Here is a 20,261-nt window from a genome sequence, read left to right as displayed (position 1 = left end):
TTAAGGTTAGTGGATAGTAGAAATGTTGTTGACAGTTAGTTGAACATCTACAAACCATCTATTTGGGACTGTCCAAATAAAGTGTTAGCATTTAATCTATACAGTCTATGGTATAACCCTACTGCAGTTCAAGATCTTATTAGACAAGGCAAGCCGCTCTCTTCAATCACCCTGGTCACATGACATGACGCCTTCAGCTATTGAGGAAGACCGACATGATGCAAGAAAACATTTTATGTATAAGGCCACTCAGGAACATTCAATGTCATCTTGGTAAGCAACTCCTTGTGTTTTAGGTTATTGTCTTGCTGAAAGGTGAATTTGTCTTCTAGTGTCTGTTGGAAAGCAGACTGAACCAGGTTTTCCTCTAGGATTTTGTCTGTGCTTAGCTTTATTCTGTTTATTTTTATCCTAGAAAAAACTCCCTAGTCCTTGCCGATAACAAGCATACCCATAACATGATGCAGCCACCACCATGCTTGAAAATATGAAGAGTGGCACTCATTGATGAGCTGTGTTGGATTTGCCCCAAACATAACGCTTGGTATTCAGGACATAAAGTTAATATCTTTGCCACATTTTTTCATTTTTTTGCAGTTTTACTTTAGTGCCTTATTGCAAATAGGATGCATTTTTTATATATATTTTTTATTCTGTACAGGCTTCCCTCTTTTCACTCTGTCATTTTGGTTAGTATTGTGGAGTAACTACAATGTTGTTGATCCAACCTCAGCTTTCTCCTATCACAGCCATTAAACTCTGTAACCGTTTTAAAGTCACCATTGGCCTCATGGTGAAATCCCTGAGCTGTTTCCTTCCTCTCCGGCAGGACGCCTCTTTGTAGTGACTGGGTGTATTGATACACCATCCAAAGTGTAATTAATAACTTCACCATGCTCAAAGAGATATTCAATGTCTGCTTTTTTTATTTGTACCCATCTACCAATAGGTGCCCCTGGTCTTTGTGGTCGAATCTGTGTTTGAAACTCACTGCTTGACTGAGGGACCTTACAGATAATTGTATGTGTGGGGTACAGAGATTAGGTAGTCATTCAAAAATCATGTTAAACATTATTATTACAAACCGAGTGAGTCCATGAAACGTATTATGTGACTTAAGCAAATTTTTACTCCTGAACTTATTTAGGCTTGCCATAACAAAGGGATTGAATACTTATTGACACAAGACTGTTCAGCTTTTCATTTTTTATTAATTTGTAATAATAAAAACTTAATTCCACTTTGACATTATGGGGTATTGTGGGTAGGCCAGTGACACAAAATCTCAATGTAATCCATTCTAAATTCAGGCTGTAACACAACAAAATGTGGAAAAGGTCAAGGGATGTGAATACTTTCTGAAGGCACTGTACGTATCATCTCCATCTTTTCATTCAGATTTCATGTCTCATAATAATAATCATCATAATCATCATCATCATCACAATGAAGCTTACTCAACCACTGAATAATTTAAACAAATTCAAAACCTTCCATAGTCTAGCCTGTCAAGTTCCTTTTGCCACAGTTCACCTGTTCACCTGTTTGAAAGAACTCATGTAGGCCTACACTAAATTGAAAAGGAGACATCCCTCATAGTGTGAAAGAACAAATACTTTTATTGACTGTGTGCTCATTCATTCTCCTCGGCTGTCTTCAGGCTCATTCTTTACTAATGGGATACTAGCTGAGGATCCCTTGTGGTGTGCCCAGGTTAAAGGTGCAGCTAGGAACTTTTGTTCCTAGGGTGAAAGTCTATGATCAGGACCCACACTTGACCCGTCAGCGCACTTACAGTACCATCACTAAAACTGTACACACCCAAAGCACATGAGACAGACACAGCACACGAGACGCACGATAAAGACCCTAGTCTCAACCCATCCTTTTTCATCTACATACTGTAAAAGAGTATCAATGTATTTCCGAGAATACTGTACTCTATGTAATACAAGAAATCCAAAGGCTCCTGGTTAGCCGCTTGCCTTAACCCCTGTCCTCTCTATCTGCACCTCTACGAGTCACCATATGCAGCCTGCCACTCACAGAGCTAAGAAGTCAGCAGCCCTATATACATAAATACCAACCGTATTTCAGGCTGGCCTCCCCATTGTGCTGGTATCTGGGACCTCAAGATGTATGCCCATGATGAACTCCATTGGCATAATGATGGACTTGAGGCCCAAGCAAGGTCAAGGCTTCAGGAATTGTGTTTTTAGTTTTATGTTCCATATTTTTCCAGAGGCAGACTTAGCTCTATGTTTCACCAGTTTCTAATGTAATGGGCCCCCACTGACTGATTCTGAACGCAAATCTGATTATTAAACTACTTTATAGGGCGTATACACTGTATAATTGCCTGAAATGAAACACTTATGAAATAGGTATTTTTTAATTGTGGGATAATAATCATAGCAGTTAATGTACAAGGAGAAAATTGCCCTTTTGAGGGTCCTCACCTGTTGAAATGTGTTAAATGGATCTGTGAGATCCATGTAAAGGTTGGGTCCCCAAGATAGTATATGAAGACTTCATAAGCCATGAATACAATCTTTTGAATTATAGGAAATTAGCTTTAAAACAGCAACATTTTCTCTGTCTCATGGCAAAATTTGTAAAATAGCATGAGATTAGCTATAAAATTGCAATTTTAAAATCTCTGCCCCATTGCAAAAAAATATACACCCCCCGACCCCCCCAAAAAAGGTATTTGTTCTGTGTAGCTCTGCTGAAACATCAATCTCTTCCATCCCTGCTAAATGGATCACAGACCTGCAGGCATTCTTTTGGACCATGTCCAATAAGTTAGTCACACTAAATGTGCAGCTCTCAAATATCAAGATCAAGTGCTAGCTAATGAATTACATGTCAGCCCACATGTCTTTGGGTCCCCCCTCAGGCAGATGCAGCTGTCATCTTGACAGTGCTGTTATCCATAAAAGCTCCAGCAGCAGCAGCAGACAATTGCACCAACCACTGACCTCCAGGCAGGAACTCAACTGACTCCACCAGCAGAACTTGCCTCCCGACCCTTTCTCTCTCACTCGCAGGATGGCAGCTCCTCTCTCTGCAGGCAAGCATGAGGCTCTCCCAGGGCCGGTGCAGGACACCCAACAGAGTGTGAAGGAGCGTGGCCAATGGGATAGCAAAATGGAGTTTATTCTAACTGTGGCTGGCGCTATTATTGGTCTTGGAAATATATGGAGATTTCCCTATCTTTGTTACAAGAACGGTGGGGGTGAGTCAACAAAGTCTTATTTTTGCTTGTGAAAACACTGTAAATATGGTCACCAGCACTGTCTTAATTGTTTTATTCCCATGACTAACAGTCACAGTTTTTTAATTCGTGACTCACAGGCAAGTCTTAAATGTCTTGTCATTTTGTACCTAAATATCTTTCAGTGTCATATCAGAGAACATTAACATTTACCCAAAATATATTTTATCTTATTTTATATTTTTCACTGAATTGCATATTGTGTATGTTATTTAAGCAATAAGGCCCGAGGGGGTGTGCTGTATGGCCAATATACCACGGCTAAGGGCTGTTCTTAGGCACGACACAAACAGCAAACCCCTGAGGTGCTTTATTGCTATTATAACAGTAAAACAAAAGTATTTGTCATACCCGTGGTATACGGTCTTTAATACCACGGCTGTCAGCGAATCAGCATTCAGGGCTAAAACAACCAATTTTATAATACAGTTTATAATACAGTATATACTACAGGCTTAACTTGTGTGTCATTATAAAATAGATACTAGAAAATATAATGTTGTATAACACATTCCATTCCTAATAACATTACATCCAAGTTTGCAATAAAAAGTTGGGTTGTGAGAGCATAATTATGATATTATGATGATGAAATTATCCTGTCCTATTCCACTTTTCTCTCTCTCTTGTTTACAAATGCATGGTTGATTTGTTCCCTGGTCAGGTGTTAAATCAGGCAAAAAGAGGAAAGAGGAGGATTGGTTTTTTGTTTAGCTGATATAAAGCTCCTTGAAATGACACAAAGAAACAAATCTGCATCCAAATACTTTAGGTGAACCCCCTGCAAACTGTGTGAACCCAGATGCCCCCATGATCATTGTGCTGGTTTCTCATTCCCATCACTTTGAGATAAATAAGTACACATTCATTCACCTTGCATGGTCACAATTTAAAATAATATTGATGATTGTTGAATGATACAGAGGAGTTATACCTTTCCATAATTTTCCACACTGCACTTTCAGCGGTGTGCTTGGTTTACACAGTAGATTTAGATATCAGTGGCGTGATCTGTTCAGGATTGACGGAGGTTGAACCTGGCTGAGAGGTCATCTGTCGCAGGCAATGGGAATGTGATTACTAAAACCGGGTGTATTATGAGAGCCACATTGAGGGTGTGATCCACAAGAGCCAGATCAAAATGGCATTGTTCAGATGTATAATGATGAAAGATACAGAGAACTATGTATGCTTTCAGTGTCAACTAATCTCGGCACCCAGAACCAAATCAGCTATATTAAGGCTGTCACGAGATTTGTGTCAACTAAAGTTTAAAGTTTGAAAATAGATGAACACTAAGCATTGAATGGAGGCCTAATATATATGACTCCTGCCTGTACTATAGGGGCATTCTTCATCCCATACATCCTGTACCTGGTGACCTGTGGCATCCCTCTGTTCATCCTGGAGACTGCTCTGGGCCAGTACACCAGCCAGGGGGGCATCACCTGCTGGAGAAAGATCTGCCCGCTGTTTGAGGGTGAGTTTTTCTGTACAGTTCTGTGCACTTAAGTTAAAAGTTACTTTTTCAAATGCCTTTGCTGCAGCACAGGTAAGCTACATTGTTATCATTGTGACAAACTCTCTGGTAGGATGAGCCTTTATTTTCTGTTTCACAGATAACGTCATAATGTAGATGTGTGTAGCATTGTCTTGTTACAGCACAGAGAAGTTAAAAGATGATGGTACATCTATGTATAGTTGAAACGTTTTTTAAGTAAAATAAGGCACACAGCAATGAAGAGTAGAGTGAGACTGAGAGTAGAGTGAGTAAGCCCTATGATAGGGTGTGCGTTCGTTATTCGTGGTGAGACACAAAGAAAAAAATTGGTTTGTGATCTTCATTCATTAAGATTTCTGTGCAGTTATATAGGGTCCCTTTCATTCTGAGAATATGTTTAAAACACCAACTCATATATCTAACTCATATTACAACAGTGTCCCTTTCTGAAGACCCAGTCTGCATTACATTTTTATAAAAAATGTTGAATGAATAATAATATATGCCATTTAGCAGACCCTTGGAATTGAACCCATGACCCTGGCATTGCTAGAGCCACACTATTACCAACTGAGTCTGAGTCACAGCTGAAGCAAGCACACTAACTTTCAAGGAATAAAAAAGTTATTTAAAAAAAATGCAAATCAAACAGTGTTCAGAAAGGGCTACTTATAACATAAATTGATTTGGATTTTAGACATATTTTCAGAATGACTGGGGCCCTGTGGTAAATCTGACTCAACTATAGCCAAGGTAAATGGGATAATCATGTTAGGTTGTTGATTTTTATGAGCATGTTGATATGTTTCTCTTCTTGTCTTCATCAGGAATGGGCTATGCCGCCCAAGTGATTACTATATATGGATGTATGACCTACATTGTGATTTTGGCATGGGCTTTTCTCTACCTGTTCTCATCCTTCACTGCTGACCTGCCATGGGCCAACTGCAACAATGCCTGGAACACAGGTATTTACAGTACTGGTGACTCGATTGAAACTTGGTGCAGAGGCAGACTGCTATATTTCATAGGTTTCAATTGAAACAGGCCCCAGCTGCCCAGTGGGCCCCCACTGACTGCAAAAAAAAAAAAAAAAACGTTATATGGTCTATATATGTAATAATCTCTTGAAATTAAAAACATATGAAATCAATATTTTCAGTTAATAATAATAATAATAATAATTGCAGGTCATGTCCTGTCACGCTCGTCTAAGGAGGAGGACCAAGGCGCAGCGTTGAAGGCAAACATCTTCTTTATTTAATAAATGATCAAAACAACAAAACGAAACCGTGACGTCCCTGGTTACATACACCAACCAACACGGAACAAGAAACCACAAACACAAAGTGAAAGACAGACAGTAAAATATGGCTCCCAATCAGAGACAACCAGCTGACACTCGTTGCCTCTGATTGGGAGTCACTCAGGCCAACATAGAAATACAAACATAGAATTACACACCCTGGCTCAACATAACAGTGTCCCCAGAGCCAGGGCGTGACAGGTCCGTGGGAAAATTTCCCTTTTGGGGGCAATCAAACAGTGTATTCGATAATCGTTGCAGAAGCAACTACTTTAAATAATGATAAATAAACTGGATGATCTACGATTAAGACTATCCTACCAACGGGATATTAAAAACTGTAATATCGTATGTTTCACGAGTCGAGGCTGAACGACGACACAGATAATATAGAGCTGGCTGGGTTTTCCGTGCATCGGCAGGACAGAGCAACTATGTCTGGTAAGATGAGGGGCGGGGGTGTGTGTCTATTTGTCAATAACTGTCACGATCGTCAGGGAGAGACCAATGCGCAGCGTGATGAATGAACATGTTTACTTTATTAAATTAAAGCACGAACAAAACAACAAATGACTCGTAACGTCCACGGTGACAAAGACCGAACACGGAACAAAAACCCACAAACACAAAGTGAAAAACAGACAGTTAAATATGGCTCCCAATCAGAGACAACCAGCCAACAGCTGACACTCGTTGCCTCTGATTGGGAGTCACTAAGGCAAACATAGAAAACAACAAACCAGAACCCCCAACATAGAAATAAACCACATAGAATGAACACACCCTGGCTCAACATATAGAGTCCCAGAGCCAGGGTGTGACAATAACAGCTGGTGCGCGATGTCTAATATTAAAGAAGTCTCGAGGTATTGCTCGCCTGAGGTCGAGTACCTCATGATAAGCTGTAGACCACACTATCTACCAAGAGAGTTCTCATCTATATTATTCGTAGCCACCACAAACCGATGCTGGCACTAAGACCTGTGGGAGAAAGATCACGTATTTACCTGATTTGTTTAATATTTATAGTTAGCAATTAATATGCTTAACAATAGTAGAGACATTTCTTTAGTGCAAATGCTGTGCTTCTGAGAAAGGATGGTTCCCTCTAGCTCCCTGCAGCTGGTCTGGGCGTGTAGTCAAGGACATGGGATGGGGATAAACTTGAGGAACAGATAGACCTGTATTGTTTCCATTTCTTGTTGCTTCCAAGTAACCTCATCACACATTCAAGACAAAGAGCCTCAGAGTGACCACAGTTTTTCAGTTCATCCTGTCTTTTACTATCTTCCAAGGGCACAGCTGTGTGGAGATATGAGTAGTAACGGAACTAACGTTATCACTTGTTTGTGCACTATGACCTGATACGCATAGCCACAACAATTACATTACATTACATTTACGTCATTTAGCAGACGCTCTTATCCAGAGCGACTTACAAATTGGTGCATTCACCCTATTAACAAGGTAGCTCCGGATCTGCTGGGTAGGGGTGGAACCATCCATGACTAAGCATTTTTAGGTCCACTATATAGGACGTCAGCATTTCTTGTTTGTTGGTCTCTCAACGAATCACCTATGGGTGGGTCGTTGACCAGCTCCATTATTGCAATAATTAATCGATATCAAATAAAGATTGATTGTTTGAAGAAATGACAAAGTCTCTCTCACTTGATTAGAATTTCCACAACAGACCGCGCTAAACGAGCTGTATAAGGCCATAAGCAAACAAAAAAATGCTCATCCAGAAGTGGCACTCCTAGTGGCCAGGGACTTTAATGCAGGCAAACTTAAATCAGTTTTACCTCATTTCTACCAGCATGTGACATGTGCAACCAGAGGGAAAAAAATCTAGACCAACTTTACTCTACACACAAAGCTCTCCCTCGCCCTCCATTTGGCAAATCTGACCATAATTCTATCCTCCTGATTCCTGCTTACAAGCAAAAGCGGGAAGTATGAGTAACTCACTCAATACGGAAGTGGTCAGATGACGCGGATGCTACGCTACAGGACTGTTTTGCCATCACAGACTGGAATATGTCCCGAGATTCATCCAATGACATTGAGGAGTACACCACATCAGTCACTGGCTTCATCAATAAGTGCATTGACGACGTCGTCCCCACAGTGACCCTATGTACATATCCCAACCAGAAGCCATGGATTACATTTACATTTTAAATTTTAGTCATTTAGCAGACGCTCTTATCCAGAGCGACTTACAGTTAGTGAGTGCATACATTTTCATACTGGCCCACCTGGCCCCCCGTGGTAATCAAACCCACAACCCTGGCGTTGCAAGCGCCATGCTCTACCAACTGAGCTACACGGGGCCACAGGCAACATCCACACAGAGATAAAGAGCTGCCACTTTCAAGGAGCGGGACACTAATCTGGACGCTTATAAGAAATCCCGCTATGCCCTCAGACGAACCATCAAACAGGCAAAGCGTCAATACAGGACTAAGATTGAATCCTACTACACTGTCTCTGATGCTCGTCGGACATGGCAGGGCTTGCAAACTATTACGGACTACAAAGGGAAACCCAGCCGCTAACTGTCCAGTGATGTGAACCTACCAGACGAGCTAAATGCCTTCTATGCTCGCTTCGAGGCAAGCAACACTGAACCATGCATGAGAGCACCAGCTGTTCCGGACGACTGTGTGATCACGCTCTCCATAGCCGATGTGAGCAAGACCTTTAAACAGGTCAACATTCACAAAGCTGCGTGGCCCGACGGATTACCAGGACGTATACTCAAAGCATGCGAGGACCAACTGGCAAGTGTCTTCACTGACATTTTCAACCTCTCCCTGACCGAGTCTGTAATACCTACATGTTTCAAGCAGACCACCATAGTCCCTGTGCTCAAGAAAGCGAAGGTAACCTGCCTAAATGATTACCGCCCGCGGTGGCCATGAAGTGCTTTGAAAGGCTGGTCATGGCTCACATCAACACCATCAAACCCTAGACCCACTCCAATTTGCATTCCGCCCCCAACAGATCTACAGATGACGCAATCTCAATCACACTCCACACTGCGCTTTCCCACCTGGACAAAAGGAACACCTATGTGAGAATGCTGTTCATTGACTACAGCTCAGCGTTCAACACCATAGTGCCCTCAAAGCTCATCACTAAGCTAAGGACCCTGGGACTAAACACCTCCCTCTGCAACTGGATCCCGGACTTCCTGACGGGCCGCCCCCAGGTGGTAAGGGTAGGCAACAACATGTCTGCCACGCTGATCCTCAACACTGGGGGCCCTCAGGGGTGCGTGCTTAGTCCCCTCCTGTACTCCCTGTTCACCCATGACTGCATGGCCAAGCACGACGAGTTTCAAGTTCCTTGGTGTCCACATCACCAACGAACTATCATGGTCCAAACACACCAAGACAGTTGTGAAGAGGGCACGACAACACCTTTTCCCCCTCAGGAGACTGAAAACATTTGGCATGGGTCCCCAGATCCTCAAATAGTTTTACAGCTGCACCATCGAGAGCATCCTGACTGGTTGCATCACCGCCTGGTATGGCAACTGCTCGGCATCTGACCGTAAGGCGATACAGAGGGTAGTGCATACGGCCCAGTATATCACTGGAGCTAAGCTTCCTGCCATCCAGGACCTATATACTAGGTGGTGTCAGAGGAAGCCCCAAAAAATTGTCAAACACTCCAGTCAACCAAGTTATAGACTGTTCTCTCTGCTACCGCACGGCAAGCGATACCGGAGCGCCAAGTCTAGGACCAAAAGGCTCCTTAACAGCTTCTACTCCCAAGCCATAAGACTGCTGAACAATTAATAAAATGGCCACCCGGACTATTTACATTGACCCCCCCCCCCCTCCTTTGTTTTTACACTGCTGCTACTCGCTGTTTATTATCTATGCATGGTCACTTTACCCCTACCTACATGTACAAATTACCTCGACAAACCTGTACGCCCGCACATTGACTCGGTACCGGTACCCCCTGTATATAGCCTGGTTATTGTTATTTTATTGTGTTACTTTTCATTGTATTTTTATTTATTTTTTACTTTAGTTTATTTAGTAAATCTTTTCTTAACTCTATTTCTTGAACTGCATTGTTGGTTAAGGGCTTGTAAGTAAGTATTTCACGGTAAGGTCTACACCTGTTGTATTCGGCGCATGTGACAAATATAATTTTATTTTATTTGTAGTTTAGTTATTAAGCACAGGGTGCTGCCAACAAAATTCAACCAGTCTTATCCACCCAAATTTCTAAACTGCTGGCAGGCATGGTAGTTCAGTGGAGATCATGAACAGTCACTGTGTTCAGGTGAACACCTTCTGACAGTTTAAGAGAAGACAGTGAAGACAGACAAAACAGTGAGGGGAGGGGAGCTGTCTGATGTAGGCTGTTTACTAACGCTCACTACCATTTCCATCTTATACACAACGCCCCCCACCCCCACACACATCAACGTTTTTACCTTGTCATCGGATGTCTTTGCTCAGGTTGAATTAAGTACATTCAAATGTACTCTGGTTGTTCTACCAATTCGGTGCCTTTTGAGAAGTGTAACTTTGTCAAAAAAACTTTGATTTCCCCAAATTTTGGCATTCTGTCATAAAGAGCAAATGTTCAACTTCATAAAAAACATGCTTTCCCATCTCAAGAGGTTACATAAAAAAAAAAGATTATAGTAAGTGCCTATTAAGTGACAAATAAATTAACAGGGTTGACTGTAACAGTGTTGATGATTTAATCTTACATCAGCCATAAATCCCCTTGTGACAGGGGGAATGGAAGCTTGAGTGCAACAGGGAGTGGCATTTTTTTTGTTACATTTCTAGCCTGTCTATCTATGGGAACCTAACATATCAGGTGTAAAACGCCTGAATCTAAATACCCTACATACTGGTCTTGACAAGAAGAAAAACAACTGTCGGGGGAGGTTCTCTTCTGCACTGTGCAACGAATCCAGCAAATGTGTTGGAGGAGTTAAGTGTTGCCTTGTTAATGTTCAAAAGCTCTTGTTAATGTACACAGGCTTTCTTTCCATTTCCCCTGAAAACCGGAACATTCAGTTGTTGGGGACTCAGCAGAGGCTAATCTATGGGCAACAGGGTTGACATGTTGTGCTTGACCCGCTCAGTTTTCCACCACAAAATACCAGAAAATGGCCAAAAAGAGTAGAACCAGCTCACCTGCTTTTACACTATAATCTGACTATTCAATGTTTAATGTTACTTTTGAAAAAAAGGTTTAAAAAGGAATAGTTTCACTATATTACTGTCACGATCGTTGTAAGAGGCAGACCAAGGCGCAGCGTGATAGGCGTACATCTTTTAATGAGTACTTTACACTAACAACAAAAACGATACGTGAAGTCTAAAGGTTCACCAACACAAACCTATACATAACAAGATCCCACAATCAACTGTGCCAACAGGCTGCCTAAGTATGGTTCCCAATCAGAGACAACGAGAATCAGCTGTCTCTGATTGGGAACCACCCTGGCCAACATAGAAAACACGAACTAGAACACCCATAGACAACTAAACATAACAAGTCCACACCCTGGCTCAACATTTAAGAGTCCCCAGAGCCAGGGCGTGACAGTAGCCCCCCCCAAAGGCGCAGACTGCGACCGCGCCAACCAAACACAACAGAGGAGGGGCCGGGTGGGCATTCCGCCTCGGAGGCGGATCCGGCTCCGGGCGTGACCACCACTCTCTCGCTACCCCCCCCCGTAGCGCCCCTGGTCTGGTCTGGCCCCGCTGGCCAGAGCTGGACTGGACACCGGTGGAGCGGATTGCTCAGGCTCCGGTGTGGAGCAGCTGACCGGTGCCTGACCAGGCACCGGTGGAACAGGCACGGGCTGTGCCGGACTGACGAAGCGCACCACTGGCTTGGTGCGGGAAGCAGGAACAGGCCGGACCGGGCTGGCGACGCGCACCACTGGCTTGGTGCGGGGAGCAGGAACGGGCCGGACCGGGCTGACGACGCGCACCACTGGCTTGGTGCGGGGAGCAGGAACAGGCCGGACCGGGCTGACGACGCGCACCACTGGCTTGGTGCGGGGAGCAGAAACGGGCCGGACCGGGCTGACGACGCACACCACTGGCTTGGTGCGGGGAGCAGGAACGGGCCGGACCGGGCTGACGATGCGCACCACTGGCTTGGTGCGGGAGCAGAACGGGCGGACCGGGCTGACGACGCGCACCACTGGCTTGGTGCGGGGAGCAGGAACAGGCCGGACCGGGCTGACGACTCGCACCACTGGCTTGGTGCGGGGAGCAGGAACGGGCCGGACCGGGCTGACGACGCACACCACTGGCTTGGTTCGGGGAGCAGGAACAGGCCGAACCGGGCTGGTGACGCGCACCACTGGCTTGGTGCGGGGAGCAGGAACGGGCCGGACCGGGCTGACGACGCGCACCACTGGCTTGGTGCGGGGAGCAGGAACGGGCCGGACCGGGCTGACGACGCGCACCACTGGCTTGGTGCAGGGAGCAGGAACAGGCCGGACCGGGCTGTGGAGACGGACTGGAGGTCTGGAGCGAAGAGCTGACACAACCCGTCCTGGCTGAATGCCTATTTCTACACACTCTGTGTGAGGCATCAGCACAGGACGTACAGGGCTGTGCACTCGTACTGGCACTACAGCACGTGGCACTGACGCAGGATATCCGGGACCGAGGAGGGGTACTGGAGGCCACGAGCGTTGAGCCGGCACACTCCGTCCTGGCTGCATGACCACCTTAGCACGACACGTGCGTGGTGCTAGCACAGGACGTACAGGACTGTGCCGGACCACTCGCGGCACAGTACGCAGCTCCGCATAACTCGGAACCTGCCCAGTCTCACGCTGCCTAGCCTGAGTACGGGGAGTTGGCTCTGCTCTACCTCTAGGCTCCGCCAACCTCCCTTCCAGCCCCCCAAACCTGGTGGCCTCCTCTCCTAATCCGCCGATACGTCCTGTAGCTGCCTCCAGCATCCCCATCGTCCATGCCGTGTGCCCCCCCAATTTTTTTTATTGGGGTTGCCTCTCGCCTGTCCGACGACGACCCGGTTGGCGCCGCTTCTCCTCTCCTGCCTGGGCATCCTCCCTCATCGCCCTCCGGTAGCGGACGGCCTCCTCCTCTGTGATTATCCCCCAACCGAGGAGGACATCTACCAGAGTAACCTCCTGTTCCATACCCGGCGTTTGCTCCTGCACACGCTGCTTGGTCCTATTTTGGTGGGATCTTCTGTCACGATCATTGTAAGAGGCAGACCAAGGCGCAGCGTGATAGGCGTACATCTTTTAATGAGTACTTTACACTAACAACAAAACGATACGTGAAGTCTAAAGGTTCACCAACACAAACCTATACAGAACAAGATCCCACAATCAACTGTGCCAACAGGCTGCCTAAGTATGGTTCCCAATCAGAGACAACGAGAATCAGCTGTCTCTGATTGGGAACCACCCTGGCCAACATAGAAAACACGAACTAGAACACCCATAGACAACTAAACATAACAAGTCCACACCCTGGCTCAACATTTAAGAGTCCCCAGAGCCAGGGCGTGACAATTACATTGAGAATTCAGTTCACGTAACAGGGTTGACCTTAAAATGAGGGACATACACAAATGAATCTCTAATCACATGAAATAAATAATAATCTTCAGAATTGTTGACTTTGTCAAAGCAACAAAATAACTAAGGCTTTGCAATGATGGTAAAAATCTGGAGAAATGTTGGGGTTAAGTGGGTTAAAATCTTCCTAGAAGTCACAGAGGGTGACATTTGGCACTTTGAATTCTCCAGGTGGTCTATACAGTGCCTTGCAAAAGTATTCATCCCCCTTGGCGTTTTTCCTATTTTGTTGCATTACAACCTGTAATTTTAAATAGATTTTTATTTGGATGTCATGTAATGGACATACACAAAATAGTCCAAATTGGTGAAGTGAAATGAAAAACATTACTTGTTTAAAAAAATTCTAAAAAATAAATAAGGGAAAAGTGGTGCTTGCAAATGTATTCACCCCCTTTGCTATGAAGCACCTAAACAAGATCTGGTTCAAACAATTACCTTCAGAAGTCACATAATTAGTTAAATAAAGTCCACCTGTGTGAAATCTAAGTGACACATGATCTGTCACATGATCTCAGTATACACTACCGGTCAAAAGTTTTAGAACACCTACTCATTCAAGGGTTTTTCTTTATTTTTACTATTTTCTACATTGTAGAATAATAGTGAAGACATCAAAACTATGAAATAAAACATATGGAATCATGTAGAAACCAAAAAAGTGTTAAACAAATCAAAATATATTTTATATTTGAGATTCTTCAAATAGCCACCCTTTGCTTTGATGACAGCTTTGCACATTCTTGGCATTCTCTCAACAAGCTTCACCTGGAATGCTTTTCCAACAGTCTTGAATGAGTTCCCACATATGCTGAGCACTTGTTGGCTGCTTTTCCTTCACTCTGCGGTCCGACTAGTCCCAAACCATCTCAATTTGGTTGAGGTTGGGGGATTGTGGAGGCCAGGTCATCTGATGCAGCACTCCATCACTCTTCTTCTTGGTCAAATAGCCCTTACACAGCCTGTAGGTGTGTTTTGGGTCATTGTCCTGTTGAAAAACAAATGATAGTCCCACTAAGCCCAAACCAGATGGGATGGCATATCACTGCAGAATGCTGTGGTAGCCATGCTGGTTAAGTGTGCCTTGAATTCTAAATAAATCACAGACAGTGTCACCAGCAAAGCAACCCCTCACCATAACACCTCTTCCTCCATACTTTACGGTGGGAAACACATGCGGAGAGCATCCGTTCACCCACACCGCGTCTCACAAAGACACGGCGGTTGAAACCAATTTGGACTCCAGATCAAAGGACACATTTCCACCGGCCTTATGTCCATTGCTCGTGTTTCTTGGCCCAAGAAAGTCTCTTCTTCTTTTTGGTGTCCTTTAGTAGTGGTTTCTTTGCAGCAATTGTACCATGAATGCCTGATTCACACAGTCTCCTCTAAACAGTTGATGTTGAAATGTGTCTGTTACTTGAACACTGTGAAGCATTTATTTGGGCTGCAATTTCTGAGGCTGATAACGCTAATGAACTTATCCCCTGCAGCAGAAGTAACTCTGGGTCTTCCTTTCCTGTGGCGGTCCTCATTAGAGCCAGTTTCATCATAGCGCTTGATGGTTTGTGCGACTGCACTTGAAGAAACTTTCAAAGTTCTTGAAATGTTCCGTATTGACTGACCTTCATGTCTTAAAGTAATGATGGACTGTAATTTCTCTTTGCTTATTTCAGCTGTTCTTGCCATAATATGGACTTGGTCTTTTACCAAATAGGGCTGTCTTCTGTATACCCCACTACCTTGTCACAACACAACTGATTGGCTCAAACACATTAAGAAGGAAAGAAATTCCACAAATTAGCTTTTAAGAAGGCACACCTGTTAATTTAAATGGATGCCAGGTGACTCCCTCATGAAGCTGGTTGAGAAAATGCCTAGAGTGTGCAAAGCTGTCATCAAGGCAAGGGTGGTTATTTAAAGAATCTCAAATATAAAATCTATTTTGATTTGTTTAACACTTTTTTGGTTACTACATGATTCCATATGTGTTATTTCATAGTTTTGATGTCTTCACTATTATTCTATAATGTAGAAAATAGTAAAAATGAAGAAAAACATTTTATATACTTATATTATATTATATTATTTATTATTATATTATATTATTATATTTATTATATTATTATTATATATTATATTATATATATATACACCTGTTCTGAAAGGCCCCAGAATCTGCAACACCACTAAGCAAGGGGCACCACCTAGCAAGTGGCACCATGAAGACCAAGGAGCTCTCCAAACAGGTCAGGGACAAAGTTGTGGAGAAGTACAGATCAGGGTTGGGTTATAAAAAAATATCATAAACTTTGAACATCCCATGGAGCACCATTAAATCCATTATTAAAAAATTTAAAGAATATGGCACCACAACAAACCTGCCAAGACTCACGGACCAGGCAAGGAGGGAATTATTCAGAGAGGCAACAAAGAAACCAAGGATAACCCTGAAGGAACTGTAAACCTCCACAGTGGAGATTGGAGTATCTGTCCATAGGACCACTTTAAGCCGTACACTCCACAGAGCTGGGTTTTATGGAAGAGTGGCCAGAAAAAAGCCATTGCTTGAAGAAAAAAATAAGCAAACATGTTTGGTGTTCGCCAAAAGGCTTGTGGGAGACTCCCCAAACATATGGAAGAAGGTACTCTGGTCAGATTAGACTAAAATTGGGCTTTTTGGCCATCAAGGAAAATGCTATATCTGGCGCAAACCCAACACCTCTCATCACCCCAAGAACACAATCCCCACAGTGAAGCATGGTGGTGGCAGCATCATGCTGTGGGGATGTTTTTCATCGGCGGGGACTGGGAAACTGGTCAGAATTGAAGGAATGATGGATGGCGCTAAATACAGGGAAATTCTTGAGGGAAACCTGTTTCAGTCTTCCAGAGATTTGAGACTGGGATGGAGGTTCACCTTCCAGCAGGACAATGACCCTAAGCATACTGCTATAGCAACACTTGAGTGGTTTAAGGGGAAACATTTAAATGTCTTGGAATGGCCTAGTCAAAGCCCAGACCTCAATCCAATTGAGAATCTGTGGTATGACTTAAAGATTGCTGTACACCAGCGGAACCCATCCAACTTGAAGGAGCTGGAGCAGTTTTGCCTTGAAGAATGGGCAAAAATCCCAGTGGTTAGATGTGTCAAGCTTATAGAGACATACCCCAAGAGACTTGCAGCTGTAATTGCTGCAAAAGGTGGCTCTACAAAGTATTGACTTTGGGGGGATGAATAGTTATGCACGCTCAAGTTTTCTGTTTTTGTGTCTTATATCTTCTTTGTTTCACACAACAACAAAAACATTTTGCATCTTCAAAGTGGTAGGCATGTTGTGTAAAGCAAATGATACAAACCCTCAAAAAATCAATTTTAATTCCAGGTTGTAAGGCAACAAAATAGGAAAAATGCCAAGGGGAGTGAATACTTTCGCAAGCCACTGTATTAAAGGGAACATCATTTAGTATAACAGGCTTTTAAAATGCAATATTGGTGCACAACTTCTACTTCAAATATCAAAGGAACGCAAAAGGCACTCTTTTCATGGAATGACCCACTCTCTTTTTTAAAAAGTAAACAGGCCCTAAAACTGTCCTATGCAAACCAGGTTTGATAAATCTGCACCATAGCGTTTAGCATTTACGAGTCGCTTTTGTGTCAATTACATTAAGAGGATCTGTAAATTAGCTTGCGTATCCACTTGAAGCTGTCAAGTTTATAACATGCTACAACTAGACTTCAATGTATTTCAGATGCTTGTGTGACATTTGGCACCAATAATGCCAGCAGCAATTGGACTGGTTCTCTCCTGAATTCATCATCTTCCGTTGTGGAGTTTTGGCAGTAAGTCTATAATAAATGCTGTGTTTTTTCACCAATACATCTTTCATGATTAGACGCTTGACTTCTTACATGAGAAATTAATCAGGTACCATGGTCTTGTTTTTTTAAAGGGAACTGTATCACAATGTTGAATTTATTATTTTAAGAATACAATAAACTACAATAGACTACAACACATTTACATACAATACATGTTATTTTGGTGATCAAATGTATTGCGGTGTCAACCTTTTCTCCTTACAGGCGGCGAGTGCTGCGGATATCAGATGGGATTGAGTCATTGGGAGGTATTAGATGGGAGCTGGCTCTGTGTCTTCTACTGTCATGGATTCTCTGTTACTTCTGTGTCTGGAAAGGAGTGAAGTCTACTGGGAAGGTGAGGGTTATAAGATATAGTAGTTAGACAGTAGTTTCATAATCATGCATCATGCATCATTCCAATCTCAATCAATCTTAAAATCAGAGGTAAAAAATAAGAAAACAACCAAACAGAAAAAAAACAGAGAGACGGTTATTTTCTGTAGCTGTAAAGTTACTTGGTGAGATAATGGGTCCATAGTTAGTGTGGTAATACTGGTATGCGTGGCTGTACTGGTTTTTTGTTGTATTGTACTAACCCTGTACTGCTAATTCATAGGCGGCATACTTCACGGCTACCTTCCCCTATGTCATGCTAGTGGTGCTATTTGTCAGAGGAGTGACCCTTCCAGGAGCTAAAGATGGCATCTTCTACTACTTGTATCCCAATGCGACACGGCTAGCTGATCCACAGGTATTATCTGTAGTATAAGTGTATGGGCCAGTTTCCCAGACACAGATTAAGCCTAGTCCTGGACTAAAAAGCTCATAGGAACAGCAGCCTACTGTATCTCCTGTCACTGTAGCGTGAGGCAGCTTTGATGTACAAGTACACCCCCTGGACAGGATGTTAGTCTATCACAGGGCCTCACCACCAATCTATCTCCTCAAAGCTGAGTGCCAAGCAGAAACACATCAGGTCCCATTTTTACAGTCTTTGGTATGACACAGCCAGAGATCGAACTCCCTACCTTCCAATCTCAGGGAGGACACTCTAACCACAAGGCCATTGAGTCTTAGTCCAGGAGTATGCTTGATCTTTGTCCAAAAAAGTCCTTCTGTAGTCTCATCACATCTTACTGGTATACATTTCCGTTGTGACATGTTCAGTTTATGACTTCAGTTTAACTCTTCTTTGTCTGTTTGTTAATCACTAAGGTTTGGATGGATGCTGGAACACAGATATTCTATTCTTACGCTATATGCATGGGCTACCTGACCTCTCTTGGAAGCTACAACAAATACAACAACAACTGCTACAAGTGAGTCTTCAACTAGGCTGTGGGTTTGATAAAAAATGTGACACATTGTGGCACATTGAAGAAGTGCCATGAGGATTCATAGCCACAAGATTTCTTCAGTCAGTCTGGAGACAGTAAAAAGGCACATCTGTGTAGGCGAGGTGCTGGCTGGAGGAGTAGAACCCTTAGAAAAGAAAAGCTGCACAGTCTCATGGCTCTGATGCATTCATTCTAGTCACTTAATAACGTTTCGACAGCAACCTGTCTACATCAGGGTTTAATCTGGAAAACACTACAGGTCAAGATCTCTTCAGAGCATATAATGAAAGTTGGCTCATTCAGATACAGTACGCCAGGAGTCATGGCACAACATGTCATGTCACAACCCTACCTCAATTTCCATGAATGTTAATGACCTGTATTTACATATTATTAGACCCTTGCCAATGACAACACTGCATGTTAAAGAGGATGACTATGTCGTGTTGAAAACTGTTGAAAACTGTTTTGTGCCTTGCAGAGACTCCTTCTACCTGTGCTTGTTGAACAGTGGGACCAGCTTCGTGTCTGGTTTTGCCATCTTCTCCATACTGGGTTATATGGCTCGAGAACAGGGTGTGGACATCTCTGTCGTTGCTGAGTCAGGTGAGGCTCTAAAGGGCATTCATCTACAAGGGTGTGACTCCCTATTATCCTCCTGATCAACCCAAATACTGTCTGACAACATACAATTGAAGTCAGAAGTTTACATACACTTAGGTTGGAGTCATTAAAACTCGTCTTTTCAACCACTCCACAAATTTCTTGTTAACAAACTATAGTTTTGGCAAGTCGGTTAGGACATCTACTTTGTGCATGACACAAGTAATTTTTCCAACAATTGTTTACAGACAGATTATTTCACTTATAATTCACTGTATCACAATTCCAGTGGGTCAGAAGTTTACATACACTAAGTTGACTGTGCCTTTAAACAGTTTGGAAAATTCCAGAAAATGATGTCATGGCTTTAGAAGCTTCTGATAGGCTGTATATATATTTCAAGGCCTGCCTTCAAACTCAGTGCCTCTTTGCTTGACATCATGGGAAAATCAAAAGAAATCAGCCAAGAATTGTAGACCTCCACAAGTCTGGTTCATCCTTGGGAAACGCCTGAAGGTACCACGTTCATCTGTACAAACAATAGTATGCAACTATAAACACCATGGGACCACACAGCCGTCATAGCGCTCAGGAACGAGACGCGTTCTGTCTCCTAGAGATGAACGTACTTTGGTGCGAAAAGTGCAAATCAATCCCAGAACAACAGCAAAGGACCTTGTGAAGATGCTGGAGGAAACAGGTATAAAATGATCTATATCCACAGTAAAACGAGTCCTATATCGACATA

The 20,261-nt window shown here is 43.3% G+C and overlaps 1 protein-coding gene across 1 annotated transcript in view; it reads left to right on the top strand.

Annotated features, from left to right (window-relative positions):
• The first annotated feature begins 2,982 nt into the window (after positions 1 to 2,982).
• The window catches only part of slc6a11a (solute carrier family 6 member 11a), a 54,955-nt gene continuing 37,676 nt past the window's right edge, over positions 2,983 to 20,261 (top strand). The window contains exons 1-8 of the mRNA XM_041887893.2: positions 2,983 to 3,238; positions 4,623 to 4,757; positions 5,606 to 5,746; positions 17,462 to 17,552; positions 17,796 to 17,928; positions 18,190 to 18,324; positions 18,789 to 18,892; positions 19,392 to 19,516. Of these exons, the coding sequence (XP_041743827.1) occupies positions 3,052 to 3,238; positions 4,623 to 4,757; positions 5,606 to 5,746; positions 17,462 to 17,552; positions 17,796 to 17,928; positions 18,190 to 18,324; positions 18,789 to 18,892; positions 19,392 to 19,516 (1,051 nt within the window). The 5' untranslated portion in view covers positions 2,983 to 3,051. The remainder of the gene's footprint in view (positions 3,239 to 4,622; positions 4,758 to 5,605; positions 5,747 to 17,461; positions 17,553 to 17,795; positions 17,929 to 18,189; positions 18,325 to 18,788; positions 18,893 to 19,391; positions 19,517 to 20,261) is intronic.

This window comes from Coregonus clupeaformis, chromosome 10, assembly GCF_020615455.1.
Source record: "Coregonus clupeaformis isolate EN_2021a chromosome 10, ASM2061545v1, whole genome shotgun sequence".
Classification (NCBI taxonomy): domain Eukaryota; kingdom Metazoa; phylum Chordata; class Actinopteri; order Salmoniformes; family Salmonidae; genus Coregonus; species Coregonus clupeaformis.
This window is presented reverse-complemented; position numbering and strand designations above follow the sequence as displayed.